Consider the following 18,906-nt stretch of genomic DNA (forward strand, 5'->3'; position numbering starts at 1 on the left):
AGAAAAATGTTGACAGCATGCAGAAATGTCAAAAGTTTTGATTGGTTGGGGTCTCATGTTTTTATGTCTTATTCTTATCCTTTCTTTTATAATGCATATAGTTTCAATTATAACATTTGGCAAAACATAATCAAGGAAAGGACAAGATTATGGAAGGTATTGTATTTTTTTTTAAATGTCCTACACTTAGTGTAGATAAGCTGTTGGTCATTTACTCCTTTAAATGCAGCGATCAACAGTGATGACTGCTTCCAGGGGTTCTGGGTGACTTTTCAAAATTTCATGCTGCTGATTAGTTTATATGGTGAGCGGAGGTCTTCTGAAGGCCTCCATGCTGACCATATTGGCTCTGTTAGACTGTGCTAGCAGAGTACCATTTTAACTGATCAATGTTATGTAATAGCACTATTTTGATCAGTATAAGGAATCCAATTAATGCTTATAAAAGCCCCCTATGGGGATTTAACTCCTTAAGGACACATAACATTTTCATTTTAGCATTTCCATTTTTTCTTCTGACCTTTTATAAGCCATATGTCTTTCAATTTTCCACCTACAGGCCATATCAGGACTTGTTTTATGCAAGACTAATTGTACTTTGGAATGACAGCACTCATTTTACCAAAATGTGAAGCAAAAAAAAAAAAGAATTATTATTATTTGTGGGGTGAATTGGGGTTTCCTTTCTAAGCAATGCACCTTACAGTTAAAATGATCTTTATTCTATAGGTCAGTACAATTACAACGATATCCAATTTATATAGGTTTTGTTTTATTTTACTACTTTAAAAAATAATAACATTTTGTAATAAAATTAGTATACTTGAAATTGTCCCATAAACTTAGAAAAGTTGGAAAAGGGCGGGTGATTTTAAATGTTATAACAGAAGGCGCTTATATATATATATTAATGCTTTTTATATTTTACACACTATTTTATAGTTCTCATAGGGGTTTATTACATGCAATCTTTCAATTGCAAACACTGTTCAATGCTTTGCCATAGCATAGCAATGATCAAGGTTATCGGCGCCTGCCTTGGCTGCCTGTATATTCAGAGCACGAATCCAATAGCACAGAATCAAGTAAAGGGCCTCCGGCTGTCATATTAACTGATTGGGACCCCACGATTGCATGCGGGGGTCCCAATCAGCACCCTGAGCTAACCAGCAACTGCATTTTAACTCTTTTATATGGTGCACTCGACTTTGATTGCCACATCTAAAGGGTTAATGCCAGCTACTGCCAATCACATGCTGTGAGTGCGTTTCATATACCCTGTTCGCAACATGTAAACAGTGTGTCATTAAGGGGTTAAAAAGTGTGAGAAAAAAAATGTAATATAACGAAAAAAGGTTTAAAAACAGAAAAAGATGAACAAAAAATTATCAAAAAGTTATATCTTCCAAAAAACTTATGATGCGAAATATATGCAGTCACACAGTTTTGTAAACAGAAAAATAAAAACATTATAGTCGTCAGAATAGGGCAATGGCATATCAACCCTTCTAAAAAAAATAAAAAAAATAATATTTATAAATTAGGTACGATTTTTACCATAAAGTGCATTGAGTAAAAATAAAACCCCAACCTTAAAAGTGGGGTTCACACAAATACTTTTTTTTCCCAGTTTTGATGTAGATTTTGTGGTAAAATAAGTGGTGTTAACTACAAAGAACAAATCATAGAGCAAGACCTCATGTGGCTCTGTAGATGGAAAAAAATGGAAAAGTCATGGCTTTTTACCTCTTAACAACGCAGGATGTAAATGTACGTCCTGGTGAGGTGGTACTTAACGCACCAGGACGTACATTTACATCCTGTACATAACCGTGAGCATCGGAGTGATGCTCGGGTCATGCGTGGCAGTTCCTGGCTGCTAATAGCAGCCAGGGACCCGCCTGTAATGGCCGACATCCGCGATTGCACGGATGTCTGCCATTAACCCCTCAGATGCTGTGATCCATACAGATCATGGCATCTGCGGGAGTGCTGTCTGAAAAATGCACGATCGGATCGCCCGCAGACCAGAGCAGAAGATCGCCGATAATACTGATCAGTGCTATGCCCTATGCATAGCACTGAACAGTATTAGCAATCAAATGATTGCTATAAATAGTCCCCTATGGGCACTGTTAAAGTATAAAAATAAAAGTAAAAAAGGTAAAAAATAAAAAGTTGAAAAAAAAAATAGAAATCCCCTCCCCCAATAAAAATGTAATTTGTCAGTTTTTCCCCATTTTACCCCAAAAAAGTGTAAAAACATTTTTTTTATAAACATATTTGGTATCTCCGCGTGCATAAATATCAAATTGCTGCTTTTTATATAACATTTTATTCCCCAAAAATTTATAAAATGTATTAAATGTTTTATATATGCAAATGTGGTATAAAAAATTACAGATCATGGCACAAAAAAATGAGCCCTCATACTGCCGCTTATAAGGAAAAATTGAAAAAGTTATAGGTCAGCAAAATAGAGGGATTTTAAATGCACTAATTTGGTTTTAAACGTATTGACCCACAGAATAAAGAAAACATGTCTATCTTACCATAAAGTGTACAGCATTTCACTCAGTGTTGTCGGCCATGTTGTGAGAGCCACGTCACTTACTCAGCTGTGACGTTTTCTGCTGCACCTCCTCCCAGCTGCCGCTCTGCCCTGCCCCTCATGAATATGTTAATCACATTCAAAATTTTTTATTTTTTTTTACTGATTCATCGGTTGTGGCTAATGATCAGCCAATAGCTGTTCAGAACGGACTCCGCAGCACCTATCTTCTTACTTGTTGTGAAGCGTCCTTAGCAACTGACTTACTTCTGAGTAGACTCCTGCAGTGCTGAGGGACTACTACTACTCCCATCATGGAACAGAGTTTCCATTATGGGAGTAATAGTTCCCACGGCTGCTGGAGTCTGCTGTCGGCTAGAGAGGCTACATTAGTGTTTGTACTACTACCCCTATCATGGAACAGAGTCTGTTCTATGTTGGATGTAGTAGTTCAGTAGTTGATAGCACCGGGCCTCACTTCTGACACCCGATGCGATCAGCAGTTATAAACCAGGGGAGCGAGCGGCATGCTGCGCTACTCTGCGATGTATATACTGTTTAAACTTTAATTTTTAAATAAATCCCCCGCGGGGAGCCCTGAATGGCCGGCACCGAGGAGCCATTCAGGGCTCTCAGTGGGGTTTTTTAAATTCCTAATGTGCTAACCCTAAATGTATGCTCCCGTGCATATTTTTAATAATTTATTGGCCCCAGTATGCATAACTTTATTCCCCCCCATGTCAATATCCCCCCGTGTCCATATCCACCCCAGTGGTCTTATTCCCTGGCTGCCTGCTGCTCCTCATCTTCTAGGAGCAGAGCAGCAGCGGGGACATGTCGGGCGGCGGCTGCAGCGGAGAATGAATGAAGCCGATATGTCCCGCATGTTGGCTCCATTCATTCATTCTCTGCCGCAGCTGCCGCCCGACATGTCCCCCTCAGTGGTCTTATTCCCCGGCTGCCTGCTGCTCCTCATCTTCTAGGAGCAGAGCAGCAGCGGGGACATGTCGGGCGGTGGCTGTGGCAGAGAATGAATGAATAAGGCCGACATGCGGGACATATGGGCTTCATTCATTCTCCACCGCAGCCCGCCATGTCCCCGCTGCTGCTCTGCTCCTAGAAGATGAGGAGCTGCAGGCAGCCGGGGAATAAGACCACTGAGGGGGACATGTCGGGCAGCGGTTGCAGCGGAGAATGAATGAAGCCGATATGTCCCGCATGTTGGCTCCATTCATTGATTCTCTGCCGCAGCCGCCGCCCGACAAGTCCCCCTCAGTGGTCTTATTTCCCGGCTGCCTGCTGCTCCTCATTTTCTAGGAGCAGAGCAGCAGTGGGGACATGTCGGGCGGCGGCTGCAGCAGAGAATGAATGAATAAGGCCGACATGCGGGACATATCGGCTTCATTCATTCTCCGCCGAAGATGAGGAGCAGCAGGCAGCCGGGGAATAAGACCACTGGGGTGGACATGGACACGGGGGGATATGGAAATGGGGGGGGGAATAAACTTATGCATACTGGGGCCAATAAATTATAAAAAATGTGCACGGGGGCATACATTTAGGGTTAACACAGTAGTTATTTAAAAACCCCGCTGGGAGCCCTAAATGGGTCCTCTGTGCCGGCCATTCAGGGCTCCCCGCGGGATATTTAAAAATGATGTTTAACCCCTTAACGACCACGGACGTAAGGACGTACATTTACGTCCTGTGTTTGACCGCGAGCATCGGAAGGGTGCTCACGTCATACACGGCAGGTTCCGGCTGCTAGCAGCAGCCGGGGACCCGCCCGTAATGGCCGACATCCGCGATCGCGCGGATGTCCGCCATTAACCCCTTAGATGCCGTGATCAATACAGATCACGGCATCTGCAGCATTGCGGTACTTTGATTGGATGATCGTATCGCCCGCAGCGCTGCCTCGGCGATCCGATCATCCAGCATGGCGGCCGGAGGTCCCCTCACCTGGCTCCGGCGTCTTCCGGGGTCTTCTGCTCTGGTCTGCGATCGAGTAGACCAGAGCAGAAGATCACCGATAATACTGAGCAGTGCTGTGTCCTATGCATAGCACTGAACAGTATTAGCAATCAAAGGATTACTATAGATAGTCCCCTATGGGGACATAAAAAGTGTGAAAAAAAGCTAAAAAATGTAAAAATAAAAAATAAGAAAAAAAAGTGAAAAATCCCCTCCCCCAATAAAAATGAAAATTGTCAGTTTTTCCCATTTTACCCCCAAAAAGCGTAAACATTTTTTTTAATAAACATATTTGGTATCGCCGCGTGCGTAAATGTCCGACCTATCAAAATATCATGTTTATGATCCTGTACGGTTATGGCGTAAACGTAAAAAAAATAAATAAATTTTATTTAAAAAGAAATTCATAAAAAATTATCTAAAAGTTTTTATATATGCAAATGTGGTATCTAAAAAAAAGTACAGATGACGGCGCAAAAAATGAGCCCTAATACCGCCCTATATACGGAAAAATGAAAAAAAGTTATAGGTGGTAAAAATAGGGCGATTTTAGATTACTGATTTTGTACAAAAAGTTTTAGATTTTTTTTAAGCAGTACAAAAATATATAAAAGTATCTAGCCATGGGTATCATTTTAATCGTATTGACCCACAGAATAAAGAACACATGTTATTTTTACCGTAAAGTGTACAGTGTGAAAACAAAACCCTCCAAAATGTGCAAAATTTTGGTTCTCATTTAAATTTCCTCCCTGAAAAAAAAATGTTTTGGAGTTCGCCGTACATTTTATGGTAAAATGAGAGGTTTCATTACAAAGTACAATTGGTCACGCAAAAAACAAGCCCTTATATGGGTCTGTAGAAGGAAATATAAAAGAGTTACGGATTTTAGAAGGTGAGGAGGAAAAAACGAAAATGCAAAAATAAAATTGGCCTGGTCCTTAAGGGGTTAAACAGTATATACATCGCAGAGTAGCGCAGCATGCCGCTCGCTCCCCTGCTTTATAACTGCTGATCACATCGGGTGTCAGAAGTGAGACCCGGTGCAATCAATCATTCAGCCCCTGTACTACTACCCCCAACATAGAACAGACTCTGTTCCATGATGGGGGTAGAAGTACAAACACTAATGTAGCCTCACCAGCCGACGGCAAACTCCAGCAGCCGGGGAACTATTATTCCCATCATGGAAACCTGCCTGTTCCATGATGGGAGTAGTAGTAGTAGTAGTCCCTGAGCACTGCAGGAGTCTGCTCAGAAGTAAGTCAGTTGCTAAGGACGCTGCACAGCAAGGAACAGACATGTGCACAACAAGTAAGAAGATAGGTGCTTCAGAGTCCGTTCTGAACAGCTATTGGCTGATCATTAGCCAATGAAGCTGGGAGGAGGTGCAGCAGAAAACATCACAGCTGAGTAAGTGACGTGGCTCTCACAACATGGCCGACAACACTGAGTGAAATGTGAGCACCAGTCACAGGAAGCCAGTAAAAAAAGAAAAAGAAACCAGGCACAGAACTGGTGAGCTAAATATATTGATTTGCACCATATAGCTATAAAAAAAAGAACCACCGGACAAACCCTTTAAGGCCCAAATGGGCTGAATCCTTAAGGAGTTAAAAGGCAACATGAAAATGTAAAAATGAAAATTGGTTGCATCCTGTGAAAAGGCTTTTTTAATGAATTCTCAATTCATAAATGATCTAGTAAAGGATTGTGACATTAGTCAGCTATTTTTAGCCTCAGTTCTGTTATTTGGCAGATCATGTGACTCACAATTAGACTTGCTGAATTTAACAGTGTCTTTCTGTTCAGACTAGAAGACTTTCTTTATTCATGTCAGTCTCACAGGAATGAATAGAGAAAGTGACTTCCGATCCACTTAGGAGATAATGAAAAATATGGTAAGTCTCTGGTTCCGTGTTCTACTAAGTAACGAAAGAGAAATTGAATAAAGCAAGCAGCAAGTTAACATTGTGATCCTTTATGCTACCACTTATAAAAGGGGATCTGAAATTGCTTCTTCAAGTTAGTATTTACATCTCAGCATCGGGATGCCTACAGTCCTTTCTACCTAACAAACCTAAGGAGTACCTGTGATTTTTCAACAGAAGCGTTGTGCTTGTCACACATGGGACTGATCTCCATTCCCTTCTCCCGCTCTCGATCTCCCTGATGGAAGAATTCAACAATAATCCGATCTGTCCATTGGCGATACAGCTCCAGTGGTTTGGTGGGATTACTGAGGTCTGCACAGTGAACCATGTTTTGAAGGACCTAGGAAAAAACAATGGAGATTATGTAAATACCACTTACATCATTTAAGAGTGTTTCAGGCTTTAAAGTGAAATTGAAACCTTGTTCATCCGAATCCCCCCTACAAGAGCAAGAGTCGGTATACAGAGCTTCCCTGCCTCTGTCCCCTTCTGCTCTCATATGCCCACCCACGTCATAGATATTCATAGACCCTGCAGAGGCAGGGAAACTCCGTATACCAGGGGGGGGGGGGGTAGCAATTGTATGGGAGGATTACAGGACCAAGACAGGTTATCAAGTTTGGGGTTATTTAGTTTGAAGAAAAGACATCTGAGGGATGATCTGATCACAATGAACAAATATATGAATGGACAGTACAGAGATCTTTCTAGTGATCTTTTTATACCTAGGCCAGTAACCATGACAATGGGGCATCCTCTACCCCTAGAGGAAAGGACAGAGATTCTTTACTGTAAGTGCAGTAAGACTATGGAACTCTCTGCCACATGATGTTGTGATGTCTGACTCAATAAACAAGTTCAAGGGGTGTCTGGATGTTTTTCTGGAAAAATATAATATTAGAGGTTATGGATACTAGATTTATGGACTGCGTCATACGGACACGTCAAAAGTTTTGATTAGTCTGGGTCTCAGTGCTCAGACCCATACAGACCAGGAGAACAAGCCAGGAGAACTGAACAGGGTTGTTATTCACTTTCCGGTTTGTAACAATATTTGTCTTGCTGCTACATTATAAGTCTATGGAGCAACGAGACAAAGATCACTATGAGCTGGAGCATGAAAAGCAATGTCATGGACTTCTCCAGACTCGTTCTCCTGATTGGGTCTCAGCACTGGACCACAACCAATCAAAAAGTCCTTGTGACATGTCAAAAGTTTTTCTAAGTGACAGTACCCATTTAACACCATGTACAGGTACATGTACGCCCTGCGCCCGCTCCCCTGCTATGACACGGGCTCACAAGCTGACCCCACATCAATGGCACATTAGCGGCTATCAACTGCTGGGACCAGTGTCCAATGCCGGACATGACTGATCGCGGTGATGCCTGGCATTAACTCATCAACTTTGATCGCGGCGTTTCAAATAAATAAAAAAGCATTCCCAGCAGCTCAGCAGAGCTGATCGGGACCACTGCGGTGAAACTGCGGTGTCCCGATCAGCCGAGAGGACAGCGGGAGGGCCCTTACCTGCCTCCTTGGCATCGGATCGCTTCCTCGATGCTCCAAGCAGCCTCAGCAGTCTGGAGCAATCGAGCAAAGATAACACTGATTAATGCTGTGCTATGGCATAGCATTGAACAGTGTATGCAATGTAAGGATTGCATGTAATAGTCCCCTTTTCGAAAAAAAAAATAAAGTTAATAAATGTGATTTAACCCCTTCCCTAATAAAAGTTTGAATCACCCCCCCCTTTTCCCATTTAAAAAAAACAAATATGTAAACAAAAATAAACAAACATGTGGTATCACCGCGTGCGTAAATGTCCAAACTATAAAAAATATAATGTTAATTAAACCGCACGGTGAATGGTGTATACATAAAAAAATACTAAAGTCCAAAATTGCATATTTTTGCTCATTTTCGAAACCCTAAATTTTTTTTTTATAAAAAGCGATCAAAAAGTACCATCAAAACAAAAATGGAACCAATAAAAACTACAGACAATGGCGCAAAAAATGAGCCCTCATATAGCCCTGTATGCGGAAAAATAAAAAAAGTTATAGGGGTTAGAAAAGGACAATTTTACATACAAATTTTGGTGCATGCAGTTATAATTTTTTTAAGTAGTAAAATAAAATAAAACCTACATAAATTGGGTATCCTTGTAAATGCATGGACCTACAGAATAAATATGAAGTGTAATTTTTACTGAAAAGTGCAGTGGGTAGAAACGGAAGCCATAGATTTTTTGGTGAAAAGACTGACGTCATTACAAAGTAAAATTGGTAGCGCATTATACAAGCCCTCATATAGGTCTGTAGGTGAAAAACTGAAAAAGTGTTATCATTTTTAGAAGGTGATGAGGAAAAAAGTCCTTAAAGGGTTAAGCAGGTAGTCTGGGCATATAAAAAAACAACTTTATAGCATTAAAAGGGATCTTTTCATTAGTGTCACCCCCACAAACCTGTTGGTACAGTCTGGTAGTGTGGGTGACACTAATGATAACAATACTTACCTATCCCTGATCTGTTGTCCTGTTCGCCCGTTATCCTCCTTGTTTAGATGGCAGGCTTGGTGCATGGGCAGACATCCAGAAGCACACTTACGTCACTACTGCCGCTTCTTCAAGGCCGCTTGTAGCAGGGGTGATATCAGCGTGCTCCCAGAGTGCCACCCAAGCACCAAGCCTTCAGTCCGAACAAGAAGGATAACGGGCGAACAAGACCACAGATCAGGGATAGGTGAGTATTATTATCATCCGTGTCACCCACACTACCAGCCTGTACAAACAAGTTAGTGCGGGTGACACTGATGACAGATTCCCTTTAAAGGATATGCCTTACATCAAGGCCCATGGCCATAGATACAATGAGCATCCTTAGTCTAGTGGTTTGTATAGGGAAGGTCTGTTAGCATCTCAGCTTAGTTTGAGGCTTGGTATTCAGATTGAAAACTGCGGGATTAATAAAAAATAAAATAATAATAATAATAATAAATAATGAGAAAAATATATCACTTTCTGATGACACATTTCCTTTAAAGGGGTACTCCGGTGCTTAGACATCTTATCCCCTATCCAAAGGATAGGGGATAAGATGCCTGATCGCGGGAGTCCCGCCGCTGGGGACGCCCGTGATCATGCACGCGGCACACCATTTGTAATCAGTCCCCCTCAGTCCCCCTCCCGTTGGCTTGCATTGAGGGGCGGAGCGTGATGTCACACGGGGGCGGAAGCGTCATATGCCGCCGGCCCTGCAGTCGAGCATAATTAGACCCGGAGCAAACACGCTCCGGGGACTGATTACTAACGGGGTGCCGCGTGCATGATCACGGGCGTCCCCAGCGGCGGGACCCCCGCGATCTGGCATCTTATCCCCTATCCTTTGGATAGGGGATAAGATGTCTAAGCGCCGGAGTACCCCTTTAACAACCTTGACGTAGGAGGAGGTTCATCTCTGGTGCAAAGACCCAGTAATGGTTAGTTCATTGCTATATGAAATGTGCAATTTTTTCAATGCGAAGATAAGCTAGCCAAAATTTAGCATGCACAATTAACTGACCTGTATCCGATCAGAATAATTATCAAGCAGCAAAACTCCCAAACTTGTCACTTTTTTTGTTTCTACCATTGTCTTAAGGTCAGCCAGAAGATTCATGTGTTTGGACATATCTGTCGCCAGTACCTAATGAAATACAAAAGGTTTAGTATAGGGAAAATGCCATTCAAAAAATCTTCTTAAATTTTTTAAATAATTAAAACTGTGAAATAAAAATAATTTTTTTCTTTTTTTTTTTTTTTATCTGTGGAATAACACATACAAATATTGGCTCCATTTACAGAGTTTAAGGCCAAGGTTCGAAAGTATTATGCACATGCTGTAATCACACGTGTGTGCCCTAAGTAAGAGGACTGCATGACAATGTATGTGCACACAATAGAGTTTGATATTTTGTACCATCCTCTTACTTGTAGCACCTTGTATATTACCTTTGGGTTTTTTCCTATCATAAAACGGGACCAAGGGATTTCAAAGGAGACATAGACCAAAACATTGGGGGGAATTTATCAGCAGGTTTAGAGCCTTTTTTAGTATAGAAAAGTTGCAGAAATGTTTGCTAATGCAATTTTGACTAAAATTACTTTGGTACATGCTTTTGGTTTTTACTTTGCAGTGGTTGCAGATTTATGAAGTGCGAATTACCGTATTTATCGGCGTATAACACGCACCCCCATTTTAACAGGGAAATTTAAGTTAAAAAAAATTAAATGTAAAATAAATGACTTGGACTAAATGCCACATCATCCCCCCAACTTCGTTTTCTTCTGCACCTCAGTTTGGTCCTGTCCCCTTCAGTCCCTGTGCCACATTTACCCCTCTCATCGCCACCCCCCATGTCTCATCATCCTCCCATGTCTCATTATTTCCCTCTGTCATAGACCACCAGTAGCCATACAGACATTAAAGGGTCACTCTCATTAAAACAAATTTTTGCTATTGCACTCCTTATGGTAAATGAAAAATATTTCTAATATACTTTGTTTAAAAAAAATAAGTTTTCTATGTTTTATTTGCGCTTAAAAAAGCACATTTTCCCCCAACTCATACACAGACTTAGGACTGAAGTCCAAACACAGGAAGTGCCGCCTGGAGTGCTGAGGGGAAGGGGGGGGGGTGTCCAGCCTCATCCAATCATAGCTCCACATAACTGCCATATGCTGTTGGTTGGACCCCCCCCCCCCTCAGCACTCCAAGTGGCACTTCCTGTGTTTGGGCTTTGGTCCAAAGTCTGTGTATGAGTGGGGGAAAATGTGCTCTTGAGCTTTTTTAAGCACAAATAAAACATAGAAAACTTCATTTTTTTTAAAACAAAGTATTTGAGAAATATTTTTCATTTACCATAAGGAGTACAATAGCAAAAAATAGTTTTAATGAGAGTGCCCATTTAAGCATTTAGAGCCTCCCCCCACCATCATTTCCCCCTGTCTCATCATTCCCCACCCTGTCTCATCATGTCCCCATCATTACCCCCCACCATCATTTCCCCCTGTCTCATCATTCCCCACCCTGTCTCATCATGTCCCCATCATTACCCCCTTATCATTTCCCCCTGTCTCATCATGCCCCCCCATCATTCCCCCCTCATCATCATTTCCCCGTCTCATCATGCCCCCCATCATTCCCCCCTCATCATCATTTCCCCTTCTCATCATCCCCCACCCTGTCTCATCATGTCCCCCATCATTTCCCCCTCATCATTTCCCCCTGTCTCATCATCCCCCCACCCTGTGTCATCATCCCCCCCAACCTGTGTCATCATCCCCCCCCCTCATCATTCCCATCATGTTCCTCCTATCTAGTGGTCTTCAACCTGCAGACCTCCAGATGTTGCAAAACTACAACTCCCAGCATGCCCGGACAGCCAACGGCTGTCCGGTCATGCTGGGAGTTGTAGTTTTGCAACATCAGGAGGTACGCAGGTTGAAGACTACTGTATTTGCTATTCTTCCCCTTTCCTTACCTGGCTGCACTTCGGCTGTCTTGCGGGCTGCGGTCAGTGAAGCAGATGAGTGACGTTCCTCTCCCGACTCCTCTGCGCGGCATCAGGGATGTCACTTTTCGGCGGCGACTACAGGATATGAAAAGTGACGTCACTGATGCCGCGCAGAGAAGCCGGCAGAAGACTTCACTCATCTGCTTCACTGACCGCAGCCCACAAGACTGACCTGACCTGCCGAAGCGCAGCCTTGTAAGGAAAATAAACAAAACTATGAAAAGCAGGGAAAGGGGAATGATGAGGGAGGGGGAGGTAAGAAAAATGAAAAGTAAAACTCACTTGTTTTCTCCTGGTACTGGTGGATAGTGCGGGAGACGCTGATTAAAAGGTAGTGCAGATCCAGGTAAGGTAGGGCTCATTTTAATCAGCGTCTCCCGCACTATCCACCACACCAGTACCTGTGGACAGTGCCGGAGAAAACAAGTGACAGTTTTCCAGAGCATGGAGGAGACGCTGCTGGTCACTGATTTAAAGTGGCCGCGGCGGTGCTGCTAATACTTAACAAACAGCTGCTTAGGTATCTTTATAAAAGTCGCAAGTTTGTCACAAAGCTCTCAATTTGTTGCAAATCTACACCTGCCCAGACCTGGCTTACAAAACTCGCCGTGGAGCGCATTTTTAAGTCACACATTTTTTGTGAAATGGGGTTAAAAATCACAAAAAGTTGCAGAGGAGGAATCATACAATATGGTGTTCTAATGTAACTGATTGTTTTTTGCTTACGTGTGCCAAATTTATTAACCCCGATGCAATACTATGATAAATGTCATAAATAAATTACTCCATAACACACTTTCAAAGACATCAATGATAAATGTCCCATATTATTCTTTTTAAGACTACTTAGCCATTTAGATCCAGTCAATGAAGTTCCTAAACTACAATCCTGTTATGTGAGATTGAGTGACTTACTCGTGCTCAGTTACTTCCAGACAGATCCATTGCTTAAGCAGACTGGATGCAATAGTGGCATCCTATAACATTTCTGATCCTTTCATTATCACCTATTCTATTGATAATATTTAAAGTTTACCTGTCATTAGCAAAAAAATTTTGATATAATGAAGATAATAGCATTATATGTATATTTGTAATATACATTGGTTGAAAAATGTGTATATTTTTGGGTTAAAAAATGCTGTCCCTGCATTTATCGCCTGTGTGTCTCTGTAAGGAAACCAAATATCTGTGCAGACTCCTGGCTTGTCAATCATCCTTATGTGTGATGGGGGAGCATGTCATAGAGCCTCGCTGCACAGAGCCCTGCTTGTCCTCACTGCACAGAGCCCTGCTTGTCCTCACTGCACAGAGCCCTGCTTGTCCTCACTGCACAGAGCCCTGCTTGTCCTCACTGCACAGAGCCCTGCTTGTCCTCACTGCACAGAGCCCTGCTTGTCCTCACTGCACAGAGCCCTGCTTGTCCTCACTGCACAGAGCACTGCTTGTCCTCACTGCACAGAGCCCTGCTTGTCCTCACTGCACAGAGCCCTGCTTGTCCTCACTGCACAGAGCCCTGCTTGTCCTCACTGCACAGAGCCCTGCTTGTCCTCACTGCACAGAGCCCTGCTTGTCCTCACTGCACAGAGCCCTGCTTGTCCTCACTGCACAGAGCCCTGCTTGTCCTCACTGCACAGAGCCCTGCTTGTCCTCACTGCACAGAGCCCTGCTTGTCCTCACTGCACAGAGCCCTGCTTGTCCTCACTGCACAGAGCCCTGCTTGTCCTCACTGCACAGAGCCCTGCTTGTCCTCACTGCACAGAGCCCTGCTTGTCCTCACTGCACAGAGCCCTGCTTGTCCTCACTGCACAGAGCCCTGCTTGTCCTCACTGCACAGAGCCCTGCTTGTCCTCACTGCACAGAGCCCTGCTTGTCCTCACTGCACAGAGCCCTGCTTGTCCTCACTGCACAGAGCCCTGCTTGTCCTCACTGCACAGAGCCCTGCTTGTCCTCACTGCACAGAGCACTGCTTGTCCTCACTGCACAGAGCCCTGCTTGTCCTCACTGCACAGAGCCCTGCTTGTCCTCACTGCACAGAGCCCTGCTTGTCCTCACTGCACGGAGCCCTGCTTGTCCTCACTGCACAGAGCCCTGCTTGTCCTCACTGCACAGAGCCCTGCTTGTCCTCACTGCACAGAGCCCTGCTTGTCCTCAGTGTACAGAGCCCTGCTTGTCCACCCACAATTCCTGTATTTCTTCTCTTTACAGAGACACACAGGCAATAGCTGCAGGAACAAAAATATAAACATTTTTTATAAACAATATTAAGAATATACATATATTGTTATTTTCTACATTATATAAAAAGTTTTTGCTAAAGACAGGTACAATTTAAGCAAATTCATGATGTAAATTTTGACATAATAGGTTAGGATGAAATGTCCATACCTATTACAGTCATGGCTGTAAATGTTGGCACCCCTGAAATGTTTCTAGTATATGAAGTATTTCTCACAGAAAAGGATTGCAGTAACACACGTTTTGCTATACACATGTTTATTCCCTTTGTGTGTATTGGAACTAAACCAAAAAAGGGAGGAAAAAAAGCAAATTGGACATAATGTCACACCAAATTCCAAAAATGGGCTGGACAAAATTTTTAGCACCCTTAACTTAATATTTGATTGCACACCTTTCCAAAAAAAAAACCTGAAATCAGTCGCTTCCTTTACCCATCAATAAGCTTCTTACACCTCTCAGCCGGAATGTTGGACCACTCTTCCTATGCAAGTTGCTCCAGGTCTCTCTTATTGGAAGGGCGCCTTTACCCAACAGCAAATTTAAGATCTCTCCACAGGTGTTCAATGGGATTTAGATCTGGACTCATTGCTGCCACTTCAGAATTCTCCAGTACTTTGTTGCCATCAATTTCTGGGTGCTTTTTGACGTATGTTTGGGGTCATTGTCCTGCTGGAAGACCCAAGATCTCAGACACAAACCCAGCTTTCTGACACTGGGCTGTACAGTGCGACCTAAAATCCATTGGTAATCCTCAGATTTCATGATGCCTTGCACACATTCTAGGCACCCAATGCCAGAGGCAGCAGAACAACCCTAAAACAGCACTGAACCTAGGGCTGGGCGGTGTACCGGTTCATACCGAATACCGAAATTTTTGTGCTGCACGATATAAATTTTTCCCATACCGCAATACCGGTTGGGCCCCTCCCCCTCGGGAATGAATTAACTAAAAGCAGCAGCGCGCTGTCCCCACAGCGGGGAACTAGTCATATGTAACCCGCCAGCGCTGTTCTGCTCCCCCCCCCAAAAAAATCATGTTACCCGCCAGCACTGTTCTGCTCCCCCCCAATTAATTTTCATATCAGCCCAGCGGGGTACTACTCACATATGTCACCCGCAATCACTGCCCTCCTCCTCTTTTTGGGGGCCGCCAGCGCTGGAACTCTATACTGTACGCCAGTGGTCTCCAACCTGCGGACCTCCAGATGTTGCAAAACTACAACTCCCAGCATGCCCGGACAGCCGGACCTCCAGCTGTTTTGCAACAGCTGGAGGTCCGCAGGTTGGAGACCACTGCTGTACTGTATCCCTATGCCCGGGCTGCAAAAGATAAACAAAATAAACTTTAACTTACCTACGTCGGCCTCGCGCTGTTCCTGGGGGAATGAAACATCTGAGAGCCGTCAGCCTATCACCGGCCACAGCGATGTCCCGCCAGTGATAGGCTGAGCCCACTGTCATGTAAGAAGCCGGCTTCTTACATGACAGTGGGCTCAGCCTATCACTGGCCGGGGCGGGACATCGCTGCGGCCGGTGACAGGCTGACGGCTCTCAGACGTTCCAGTCCCCAGCGTAAGGCCGACGTAGGTAAGTTAAAGTTTATTTTGTTTATCTTTTGCAGCCCGGGCATAGGGATACAGTACAGTATAGAGTTCTAGGGCAGTGGGCAGTGATTACGGGTGACAAATGTGAGTAGTACCCCGCTGGGCTGATATGATAATTAATTGGGGGGGAGCAGAACAGCGTTTGCGGGTAACATGATTTTGGGGGCAGGGGAGCAGAACAGCGCTGGCGGGTAACATGATTTGGTGGGGGTGAAAAAAATACCGTTATATACCGTGAAACCGCCATAAGTTACAAAAATACCGTGATACACATATTTGGTCATACCGCCCAGCTCTAATTGAACCTCCACCATATTTTACTGTAGGTACTGTGTTCTTTTCTTTGAAGGCCTCATTCTGTTTTCGGTAAACAGTAGAATTATGTACTTCACCAAAAAGCTCTATCTTGGTCTCATCTGTCCACAAGATGTTTTTCCAGAGGGATTTTGGCTTACTCAAGTTCATTTTGGCAAAATGTAATCTTGCTTTTTATGTTTCTGTGTCAGCAGTGGGGTCCTCCTGGGTCTCCTGCCACAGCGTTTCATTTCATTAAAATGTCGACAGATAGTTCACGCTGACACTGATGCTCCCTGAGCCTGCAGGACAGCTGGAATATATTTGCAAATCTAGATCTTTGGAGATGGACTTGTAACCTTGAGAGTTCTCTTCTCCTCATTCTGTTGTCCATGCTTCGTGTGGCACACACGGACACACAATGCAAAGACTTAGTGAACTTCTCTCCTTTTTATCTGCTTTCAGGTGTGATTTTTATATTGCCTACAACTGTTACTTGCACCAGGTGAGTTTAAAGGAGCATCACATGCTTGAAACATCTTATTTTTCCAAAATTTTGAAAGGGTGGCATGTTTATTCCCTTTGTGTGTATTGGAACTAAACCAAAAAAGGGAGGGAAAAAAGCAAATTGGACATAATGTCACGCCAAACTCCAAAAATGGGCTGGACAAAATTATTGGCACCCTTTTAAAATTGTGGATAAATAAGATTGTTTCAAGCATGTGATGCTCCTTTAAACTCACCTGGGGCAAGTCTCAGGTGTGGGCAATATAAAAATCACACAGGAAAGCAGATAAAAAGGAGAGACGTTCACTTAGTCTTTGCATTGTGTGTCTGTGTGTGCCAAACTAAGCATGGACAACAGAAAGAGGAGAAGAGAACTGTCTGAGGACCTGAGAACCAAAATTGTGGAAAAATATCAACAATCTCAAAGTTACAAGTCCATCTCCAGAGATCTAGATTTGCCTTTGTCCACAGTGCGCAACATTATCAAGAAGTTTTCAACCCATGGCACTGTAGCTAATCTCCCTGGGCGTGGATGGAAAATAAAAATTCATGAAAGTTGTCAACGCAGGATAGTCCGGGTGGTGGATAAGCAGCCCCAAACAAGTTCCAAAGATATTCAAGCTGTCCTGCAGGCTCATGGAGCATCAGTGTCAGCACGAACTATCCGTCAACATTTAAATGAAATGGAACACTAAGGCAGGAGACCCAGGAGGACCCCACTGCTGACACAGAGACATAAAAAAGCAAGACTACATTTTGCCAAAATGAACTTGAGTAAGCACAAATCATTCTGGGAAAATGTCTTGTGGACAGATGAGACCAAGATAGAGCTTTTTGGTAACGCACATCATTCTACTGTTTACCGAAAACGGAACGAGGCCTATAAAGAAAAGAACACAGTACCTACAGTGAAATATGGTGGAGGTTCAATGATGTTTTGGGGTTGTTTTGCTGCCTCTGGCACTGGGTGCCTTGAATGTCCGCAAGGCATCATGAAATCTGAGGATTGCCAATGGATTTTGGGTCGCACTGTATAGCCCAGTGTCACAAAGCTGGGTTTGCGTCTTAGAATTCGGGTCTTCCAGCAGGACAATGACCCCAAACATATGTTAGAAAGCACCCAGAAATGGATGGCAACAAAGCGCTGGAGAATTCTGAAGTGGCAGCAATGAGTCCAGATCTAAATCCATTTGAACACCTGTGGAGAGATCTTAAAAGTTCTGTTGGGAAAAGGCACCCTTCCAATAAGAGAGACCTGGAGCAGTTTGCAAAGGAAGAGTGGTCCAACATTCCGGCTGAGAGGTGTAAGAAGCGACTTATTTGTTATTTTTTCCAAAGCGTATGCAACTAAATATAAAGTTAAGGGTGCCAATAATTTTGTACAGCCCATTTTTGGAGTTTGGTGAGACATTATGTCCAATTTTCTTTTTTTCCTCCGTTTTTTGGTTTAGCTCCAATACACACAAAGGAAATAAACATGTGTTTAGCAAAACATGTGCTACTAGAATCCTTTTCTGTGAGAAATACTTCATTTTCTTAAGAAATTTCAGGGGTGCCAATATTTACGGCCATGACTGTATATACGTCCAACTATGTAGTAGCAATATATGCCTTCCATTTGGGAATGTCCTGAGAATAGAAAGCTATTGTAATATCTACAGTGGCATACATAGAGGAGCAGTCTTCTCAAACATGTTGCCAGGCTTTGCTATCCAGGCCAGAAATGCTGGGTGTTTATTTTCCCCTTTAGGGTACGTTTACACATACAGGATCGTGCGCAGATTTGATGCGCGGGATTTGAAATTGCAGATTAGAAGTTGTGCTCAGTTATTTAGTTCACATTGAAATCTGCAGCAGAAAATACTGCACATCAAATCCTGTGCATCAAATCTGCATACGTGTGAACATACCCTAAAGGGGTACTCCAGTGGAAAACTATTTTTTTCAAATCAACTTGTTCCACAAAATTAAACAGATTTGTAAAAATCTGACAGTCTGTCAATCTTATGCAAATAACTATTCTAACCTAAATACAAAACAGTAACTGCCACTAAAGAGACCTTTCTAAACAACTGCTTGCACAGCTCGCAGGTCACAAACTTACCATTCAAATACAAACAATTCTTTCTGTGTTGTGTCTTCTTTTTTAAATCACTATCAATATAATGATCCATTACATAAATATTCACCAAGAGCTATTCCTTTACAGCCATCATCCACAAGGGGAATACTGGCATTGAGGAA

The 18,906-nt window shown here is 43.2% G+C and overlaps 1 protein-coding gene across 6 annotated transcripts in view; it reads right to left on the minus strand.

The window, feature by feature from the left end:
• The window catches only part of PDE4C (phosphodiesterase 4C), a 934,858-nt gene that overhangs the window by 1,839 nt on the left and 914,113 nt on the right, over positions 1–18,906 (minus strand). For all 6 annotated transcript variants that reach the window (XM_056570177.1, XM_056570186.1, XM_056570200.1 and 3 more), the window contains 2 exons: positions 10,024–10,146; positions 6,617–6,799 (listed from right to left, as the gene is read on the minus strand). In XM_056570177.1, the coding sequence (XP_056426152.1) occupies positions 6,617–6,799; positions 10,024–10,146 (306 nt within the window). The remainder of the gene's footprint in view (positions 1–6,616; positions 6,800–10,023; positions 10,147–18,906) is intronic.

This window comes from Hyla sarda, chromosome 1 (assembly GCF_029499605.1).
Source record: "Hyla sarda isolate aHylSar1 chromosome 1, aHylSar1.hap1, whole genome shotgun sequence".
NCBI classification, from domain to species: domain Eukaryota; kingdom Metazoa; phylum Chordata; class Amphibia; order Anura; family Hylidae; genus Hyla; species Hyla sarda.